Source organism: Saccostrea cucullata, unplaced genomic scaffold (genome assembly GCF_032062105.1).
Source record: "Saccostrea cucullata isolate Sc308-1 unplaced genomic scaffold, CSIRO_AGI_Scuc_v1 ctg1, whole genome shotgun sequence".
In the NCBI taxonomy this organism is placed as follows: Eukaryota; Metazoa; Mollusca; class Bivalvia; order Ostreida; family Ostreidae; genus Saccostrea; species Saccostrea cuccullata.
Window position 1 is genome coordinate 1,423,654 of NW_026920581.1, and position 10,108 is coordinate 1,433,761.

The window sequence follows — 10,108 nt, forward strand, 5'->3', positions numbered from 1 at the left end:
TGATAGTCATTTACTTGCTATTCTGACTAAATGGATTACTCATAATTACTAGTTTTTCTTAATCTAATATCTTATTTTAAAAACAACAAGTAAAACCTTTTTTAGAGTGTTTTTTTTCACCATTACAGCCATTTGGGAGTCACAGAGTGAATTTAATGATTCACATTAAAGTTCATCGCAGAATAAGGAAATTGAAATGAAAATCAAGGGGAAAAACCCAATTTTCCAAGATGTTTGAGTTTTTTCTTGTTGACAAGTACAAATTTTGTTTCACCAAACTATGTCTTACAATAACACAGTCACACAAACTTCTTGCTTGAAATGAATATGAAAAGGTAAAGATAAAAAAAAAAACATTGATCTAAAAACAATACAAATCTGTCAACAGAACATGAATCAAAAGATTTTTGGTAATTCCAGAAGTGGGATCAGGTGCCTTGGAAGAGCAAACACCTACTGTTAAAGCAATATGATCTCCAACTTTGATGTCGGAAATTTTTATTGCAAGACTGAAATTAACTATTTCAAAAAACAGAGAAAAAGCATATTTATAAATCTTCTGCTGTTCGTATTTGCGATAGAAGAACTTTTTATAAGCTTTGATTGAAGCAAAACTGCATTATTGTCGTCCTGTACAATATTGATTTCTTAGATAATGTTATATAATTGACTGTACAGAAGTCTTTCTTTCAAAACAATTTCATTCTTTATTTTAGTCTAATTGAACATAAAGGTTTAATAAACATACAAATTATCATAATATCACATTTTATCAACAAAATAAAATTCTAAAAAATGCTGCTCCTATGTCTTTAATCTGTCACACCCGCTGTCTGCCTTATGTGTTGATCAGGTAGACAGAACTTTCCATAGTCTAATAAAACAAAGGTCTGACAATTGGTATAAAATAAATAGACCAAATACGAGCCCAATAATAGGTTACATTTGGTAAAAAGGTCATTATTATTACCATAGAAATACTAAATTTAAACGACTTTGTTGAAAACTTGAAATCCTTATAACATCAACTTTTCTGTCAATAGCTTGCCACGGATTAAAATTGATAATCGTCCATATGTCTAAATGTCGAGTTGAAAGCAAGTGTTTTCTTCTTCTACTTAAGATTGTTTTTAATAGATCCTGCATTATAGGAACATGAAAACAGGTCGGGAAATAATGGAACACAGTAAGTGCCTATCAGAGTACCAAAATATGTTGGAAAACTTTGTCTCCTAATGTTAGGAACATCTTTTTTTTTAATATCAATTTCAGACTATTTGATTAGAATGAATTTTGATGAAGTCATTTTATTAATGACCAATCACAAGATATGAAAATTTCCGACTTCCAATTTTGAAGAAAGGAGAGTTTGTCAGGCGTTCTACGGCAACGTGTTGACTCAGTACTCCTGGCGACTATGCGACTATGGATATTAAAGAATTCTTAAAAAAAAAAAAAAAAAAAAAAACAATGCAGGGATCTTTACTTGGAAAGGATTTAAGTTCCCTTAGCATTGGCAACGAAGAAAAATATCTAGAATAAGAATGTTCTTCTCGAGAACAAAAAAAGAGTTAAATCCTTCAAAAAATAAGAAAAGATGAAGATTGTGAACAGCGATAGATCTCAAAATTATATAAACATTTCAGATGTGTGAATAGATCAGGGCATAAAGCAATAGCCTCTTGAAATTCCAGAGATGGGATCAAATGCCTTGGAGGAGTAAGAATCCCCTTTTGACGTAACATCAGTCCTGAACTCTATCTATAGCGGAATCTTTTAAGATATACCCTCAAGTTTGCACAAAACTGTAAATGTTTTGCTGATATTATATTCTTAAATAAGATAAACAATTAATGAAACCTTTGAGAATATTATAGTCCAAGCGCCTAGCGACTCATGCATATTTTATTCCTCAAGATCAAAAAAGTTTAACCATTATGAGTTCTGATTATAAATTCATATTTCATGAGTAATTGTTAACAAAATCGAACTTTCCTCTCACAAAAAGAACAATTTGTTTGATTTTATTATTGTTACAATGTGGCAACATTTTCATCTTATCCTATGTATACACAGCAATCAATGAGCGACTAAATTTTTATTGCATGAGTTAGCCAGAACTTTCAGATCTTTTTATGGGATTTGCATTTGTGATTTTGAATTGTTATGACTAGGATGTAGGCATATTTACCTGAATTAATAATCAGTTGATTTGTTAATTGTTGCAGGAGATAGGGCACATAAAGCAAAAGATTCCAGTCCCTTGTCTTGCTTTCCCGCGATTATTTTTACATTGCTTTTTCCGCAATTAGTTTTAAGTATGTTATGTGTTGTCTCCTGATTGGCCACACGTAGAGCTTGGAATCAAACGATTGCCGATATGTACCTTTATTTTCTCAAAAAATTCTTCTGAATAGTGAGTGCAATTCATTTTAAATAAATTTCTGAGTAACATTATTAGCTGATATATTTTCAGCATCATAAACATTATTCATACAGAAGCAAATCATGGTAAGCAAAATTAAGGATATCCAATCAACGTCCAGGAAGGAAAACTCTCAAATTTATAATTTAATTTTAAAAAACTCAACAAGCTCGAAATTTAATACTTTGAATTCACCAATTTTAATTTTATGCATAATTGTATGTATTCCATTTCCATGTGAGAAGGCCTATCTTTGTATACCAACAATTTGACCTTTTGATCTTGTCATTGGAATTTAAACAAATTATCAAGAATTTACACATTTTTAACCTCTACCATAACTTTTGAACAGTTGATGCTATGGTTTTCTTGCTTTACATGTATATTGACTGGTGATAAGACCTGTCCATGGATATGATTTTTTTTTTCACCTTTTAAGGACAGACGAGACGTTCCTTAATAATAGATAAATTTTTCTAAAAGTTTGTCATTGAAATATTGCTACTTAAACATGTTTTCTCACAAAAAATTGAGGTACCTTACCAAAAACAGGGATAGTTTTTCTTATATAATCCTTTGGGCAAGAAAAATAATTTTCCAATTTCAAATGTTTAAGTGTTTGGATTTTTTAAAAACGTTTAGAAACTGGTTTAGAAATCAGAATGTCATGAAAATTTTGAATATTTTTCAAACATTACGAAACAGATTTTTAGGAACGTCTCGTCTGACCTTAATCTTGACCTTTGAATTATACCCACTTAAAAAACGTTAGCCTTTGACATAACTTTCGAACAATTGGTACTAGGGTCTTCATATAGTCCAGTCCAGACTTTGCAATAGTTATATCCCTTTGCGGGGCCTAACAAAAGGTCAAAAGGGAAAGAAATGACATTTCTCCTCTTTATGCTACTAAACATTTGGGTGTGCTCTAATAAAACCACTGTGTTTAATTTTTTTTCTTTCGATATATATGTGTAGCCCCATCTTGGGGCAATCATTATACAATATGCACATAATTTTCCCAGTCAGATGACAAAGTTACAAACCAGAAAACTATAAAGGCTACTGTGATGATTCAATTGGTTTTTCCCCAAAGATTGGGGCCAAGGGACATAACTTTTAAAAAGTGTGGATTCAACTATTTCACAGGCGTCTTTTTTGTGACAAGGCCTACTTTGGATACCAACAATTTTGACCATTGATCTAGGAGTTTGACCTACTTTTGAAAAACGTTCTTTTTGGCTAAAACGTTTGAACAGTTGGTGCTAGGGCTTTAATATTTCACATGTGTATTTCTCTTGAATGTATACCTTTAATTGGACCCTTTGACCTTGGAGTTTGACCCCCAATAAAAACATTTACCTTGGCTATAACTTTTCAATGGTTCAAGATTGGGTTTTCGTATTTCACACAGGTATATTCATTGAGAGCAAGTCAATTTTTAGTAACAACATTTTTCATCCCATGTAAATATGAGATTGACTATCATTTGAGAAACTTCAACCTTCGCCATAAGCCAACATACGGGGGCATCAGTGTTTCACAAATACATCTTGTTTTAAAAAATTAAGTATACATATAAAGTTAACGTTATTTTGAGTACATCATGTAAATTTGAAAGCTACATGTACAATGAACAAATTACTCACACATAAGTATTGTTCAGATAGTTTCAATCCATTTAGTTTTACAATTGAATTAAAAAAAACAATATAATTGTAATTTATTAATTTTCAAATAAATATTTATTGGGTGATTTGTCTATTTTGAATAGTTCTGAAGGTGAGTTTTTTTTTATTTTTGACTGTAAACAATTACTCTGAAGTTGATATAAAATAAAATGCTTGATTGTCTGATTGACAATATCTATGTGTTTTGGAGACCAGGTCTTCAAATAATTTGTTGGAATTCCCATTAATACCAATTATGCCCCATTATAAGCAGAACATTTGTAATCAAATGAAGCAGAATTTACTCAAAATTCTTGTACATGAGTAGAAGAAAACACTTGTGGTGGCCTTCAACTCGGTATTTAGATATAACGACGTATATTCAATTAACAATAGATATTGCCATTCATATGTCAACACGATATGTCCCAGTGAGCTTAAAATAAAAGATACCACCAAGTCTGATCTGGCACACCTGTTTCATATTTAGATATTTTACAAGAAAACGATTTTAATGGTAACCTAACAACAAAGATTTATGATAAACGCAATGCCTAACTTTTCACTCGTCAATTTCCCTTACGCACGCAACAATATATCCTTATCACCTAAATATGAGGTTTATATGTCTCAGTTGATTCGATACACAAGACCATGTTCTACGTATGAACAATATCTTAAATAGGGTAATTTATTGACAAACAAGTTGATGAAAGAAGGATATCAACAGACTCGTTCTAAGTCATCAGTTTGTAAATTCCATGATCGGTACAATGACCTTGTCAGCACAAACAATCATTTTTCATACTAATTGTTACACCGAAATGTCATCGGTTTTTCCCATCTTGTCCCGATCATAAAAAGAAGCACACAGCAGGTGGGAATGCTCACTCCTCCACCTGACACCTGATCCCACGTTTGATGTTTTAGAGATCCCTGTTTGCTCCAACTGATTTGTATAGTTTGAATGCACTTTTGAGCTTGAACCCTGTTCGTCAATTAAAACATACAGAAATGAAAATCTTAGAATTCGATAAGACTGTTATTAATTTCAAGATTCATATGAAGAAATTCCATTTGGGGGATGATGGATGTAAACTTCGGAAAACCGTAATGACTAATTGTGCTGGATTGTCAAATTAGCAAGAATATTTAAAACAGTTGCCAAAATGGCTAAACAAAAGCCGTTGCATTGAATAGTCTATGACAACTACAATCTATAGTATCGGGAAGCGCGTTGTCGAGACCTTTATCTAACTGTGAATGGTTTAATTCACTATGTTCCCGTAATAAACATCATATATAAAAATCAGTGCTTTCTATACATGACGGTCAACAGTAAATTATTTCCAAGCAGGTTATTGTATGGCTAAGTGAACAGAATCAATGGCCACACAAGTCTCTCGATATCTAATGGAATAAAATTGGGAAAATCTACTCCAGAATTCTTTGAGCCGTGGTATAAGTGCCAAACTGTTAATTTGCTGTCAAATACTGTATTTTATTCCTCGTTTAACAAAGCCCTTACAGTGTATCGAAATGAAAGCGCTCATGTTGAATAATAAGCGGAGTCAAAAGTTGATTTACCAGCAAATTATTATGGATTCTTCACTGAGCTTTGGATTAATTTCGATCTGCACTCTATGTAGTGATTAATGTTAATAATTACTCATATAATGTAGTGAAGTAAATATATACATCTATGTGAATAATAATATTTAAATGGTTACCTCCACTAAACTTTAAGGACATATGTAACGTACCTTATCTTAATTTAAGATTAAAGTGCCATCAGATGTTCGTAGAAAAAAATCAGCATGCATTACCAGGGGTTTTGATTAGATATTTTTAGATGAAAATTTTTGTATAATTCAAAATTACTAAACATATATTTTTTAAATTTTTTTTTGTACAAACTTGTTGTAGAAGAAGTTTACAACAACATATATAGACATTAAAATGTAGCACATACTTTCTTCAAGTATTGGAACTTTTCAACAGGAAGAAAGACTATAAAATTCAGACTACGTTGCACATTTACTAGCTCTTCTAATTCCTAATTATGATATCTACCGCACCAACCAAGTTCATGTGTTTAAAAATTTCTCTTTTATAACTATTTTCCAATAATTTTATTATTAAAAGATTGGCGAAAGATCGACGCTTGATTTTATACGTTTTAATGATCTTTTTTTTTTATTAACCCAAATAACAATGAATGTTTCACAAATACTCCAAGAGATAATGCTTTATACTTGTAGAAACATTAGGAATGTATCTAAGAACCCATGTAACATTCCCGCTGGAATTTGTTTGAACTGGAAAGATTTAAGCTAAATTAATGCCAAGGGAACAATATTTTTTATATAAGCGATGTAAAATGAGGTGAACTGCAAAGAAAAAGTATAACTTCCTTGACGAATTTGTGGCAATTAGTAAAAAACATTTGTTTCTTTGTTATTTGAAATTCATTCCTGTGACCTCACATTGGGAAAATACTTTTATTGTTTCTGTTATTGGTGAGAGGATTTATAACGTTTAGTATTAGAAACATACGATATTCCAAAGCACCTACATTTAAAAAGATTTAAATTCTTCGAATGAAGTGATTAGTCCTTATAAAGAGAGGTTAATTCAGAAACTGCAAAAATATGCTGTTTTTAGCCGAAAAAGTCGTTAAAAAACCTGTTCAAATCATCCCCGCCAGTGCTAGGATGGGGCCACAGAAGCATTTTTTCATATAAACATGCATACATACAGAAACTGTTAAGAACACCAATGCTACTAGTGGTAATCTGAATGTGCGAGCACATTAATTAACTGCAGATTCATCTTAAGGTAGGATTCTTCTCTGGTTTCTGACTAGATGAAACATTCAAAGTATATTTACCTATGTGTCTTATATATTGAGGTGTAAGGAATTTCAAAGACCATATTTTTCTTTCCTAATCACAACTGTACAACTTTAAATAGAAATGGTAAACTGCGTTTGAAAACTAGCAGGGACTATATTTTTGGCGGAATGGTGGCGTATGAAAATATCTTCTTTTCTGCCTCTCAAAATTATAATGGAACAATGAATTTAGTTATAATTTTTACACAATCGAAGACTTGGAGGAATTTTCAAATGTAATTTAAATTAATAATGAGGGACTAAACTTTCAAAATATATCAAATAAATATGATTTTCCAAACAAACTAGAACTTTGTTAGCTTTTAAACGCTTCCTATCAAAGTGCAGATTTGAGCCAAAAATCCATAAAAAGTATTTTTTCTCTCTTAGTAAACGATCAAAACTTTTAGTTTTTGTATCATTTTGTACATTTATAAGACTACTCTATTATATGTGAAAATAAAAAAAAGTTAAATATAGGAAGCATATGAAAATAACTAATATATCCTAAAAAATTAAGAAAAACAGAGAAAATTCGAATTAGCCAATATCCAGGTAAGTTAAATTATTTATGTAAATTTGGTAATATCATGCTATAGACCCGATATATTACTATGTTTTTATGCAAAAAGAACAAATTTGAAACTTTTGAAATAGAATTAGGTATCACATGATTGGAAACAGTATTTTTTTAATTCTTAATGTCAAGGAAAAAGATAATGACCTTGACCTGACCTTGCCTCTAATATAAAACGGTCAAATTTAATTTCACTAATACTATCACTTACTAATATTGTCTTCTTGATTCTGTGAAAATTTCATTAATTTTTAAATATTAGAAATATGAGAAGAATCCTACCTTAACAAAGCTAGATTCTTAGAACGAAGGCGATACCCTGTAAGATATGCATGTAAATTCTTGTATAAAATTTCAATGCTTATGCTCCAGTTATTCAAATAATTGCCTATACAGTACTTTCAAAAATATATTCTAGCTGCTTTAAATCATCTCCCTTGACTAAACTTAGACATTTTGTAGAACAACAAAACTAAAATTGGTTGATTAAGTACATTTATGGAATTAATGTAAATGTATCTTTCAATTAAGTTTGAATTTTCTTAAAAATCACCTGCTGAATTAGATAGATAAACGTTCATTTTCATCTTTTTTTAGCAAGCATCTCCCTCAAATTTCATACACATTGATCGTCTAATGGAATATTAAGGATGCGATTCAAGGTCATTAGTCATTTATGATGACCAGGGATATTATAAGGAGACACATGTTTGATCCTATTTTGATTTGAATCTACAATTAATGCTGTTTTAATTCTTTTTCAGGTTCTGACGTTTGTCATGGATCATACAGATATATAACAACTAGTATATAAAAACTAGAAAGATATAAAGGAGCCCCGCCATGCCAGACCTACAGATCAGTCGACAGACTGTATCTAAATACATCTCACAAGTATTCTCAGTAGCCTCGCTTGGTTGTTTTTACGACTGTGAGGTGGATCTAGTGTTTCTGCTGTACAGTGTAGCTGATTCATTGCTGGACGCCATCCTCAGACCAAATGTACCCCAGATGGTTTGTTTTACCATGTATCCAGAGCAAACACAACAATGTCGACATATGGAGATGCATGCAGCAATACAAAGTCATGTTCAAAGAGAATCCACGACATACCTCATCCTACACAAACTTCTGACAAACACGCCAGCATTGGTGTTAGGAATGTTTTGTGGCGCCTGGAGTGATAAATATGGTCGAAAACTTCCCATGGCTTTGCCGTGTTTTGGAACAACCTTTGCTGTGTTATTTTACATGGCTGCAAATATGGCCTATAAAGGAGCAACAAATCTTTTCCTTTGTGGATCTTTTGTTCACGGCTGTTTTGGTAAGACCGCCATGATCAATATGGCAGTAAACAGTTATATTGTCGATGTTACAACAGTTGAAAAACGAACTAAAAAGCTGGGAATCTTGGCAGCTATGCAGTTCTTAGGGATGTTTGTTGGGTCTTTGCTAGGAGGGTTGTTGATCGATTTGACATCTGTTCTGACGTCATATTGCATCGTATCTGCAATAAGTGCTGTTGTTGTCACCATGACTTTGCTTTGCCTCCGAGAAACAATTAAAGCTGATGACGACGAAAATTTATCTCCATGCAAGTCTTTCTTTCAAGGCAGCAATGTACAAGATTCATTCAAAGTTCTCACAAAGAACAGAAGCAGAAATATACGAACTTGTATATTTAGTCTTTTTCTCATCGTTATACTTCATCAAACATGTAGAACAGGCTTAACTGACGTCACTCTGCTTTATACGGAAAAGTCTCCACTTAGCTGGCCAACCTCGTGGTTCGGTTATCTTTCAGCAGCTGAAAATGCTGCAATGGGCATAATTTTGTTGGTACTGCTTCCAGTTTTCTCTAGTGTTGCAAAACTGAACGATGCAACAATTAGTATGATTGGATTATCTTGCGCATGTGTACGATTTGTGATTATGACTTGGAGCAAAAAGACTTGGATGGTATGGTTATCGATGGTCATTGGAAGTATCGGGGGCGTCATTAACTCGCCAGTTCGCTCTCTTTTGAGCAAAATGGTCCACGAAGATGAGGTTGGGAAAATGTTTTCCTTACTTGGAAGCGGGGAGACAGTTGCTAAATTCTGTGCTGTATTTTTTACTTATCTATATGGTCACAGTCTAGATATTTTTCCTGGGTTGCCTTTTATATTAGCAGCCGTTTTATACATTTTTATGATAATCATAATGTTTATAGTGCATATCAATTCAAGAAAATCGACTGATGACACTCCTGATTTACCCCAGGAACAATCAAATTTAGAGTTGAATCGCATCAACTATACGGCGGCTGAGAATACCCCGTGTAAGAATCGGGGCTGAAAAATCGTGTTCTTACTATTGTCTAGATATGTGTTAGAGATAAGAATATTACATTTTTTTAAATTATCACTTTTTATAGAGATGTGTAAAGTAGATATCTTTTCAACAAAATATTTACGCCATCTTGCCATACGTTCACAGTGCTAAATCCGATTGCAAGTTCTGCAAATTTAGAATATACGTGTATTTTTTTCTAATTTAGCTCA

The 10,108-nt window shown here is 32.2% G+C and overlaps 1 protein-coding gene across 1 annotated transcript; it reads left to right on the forward strand.

Annotated features, from left to right (window-relative positions):
- Positions 1 to 8,404: 8,404 nt before the first annotated feature.
- Positions 8,405 to 9,902, forward strand: LOC134251874 (proton-coupled folate transporter-like). Its single transcript, XM_062734300.1, has one exon. It carries the CDS (start codon positions 8,409 to 8,411, stop codon positions 9,900 to 9,902), a length of 1,494 nt encoding a protein of 497 aa, XP_062590284.1. The 5' UTR covers positions 8,405 to 8,408.
- The last annotated feature ends 206 nt before the right edge of the window (positions 9,903 to 10,108 follow it).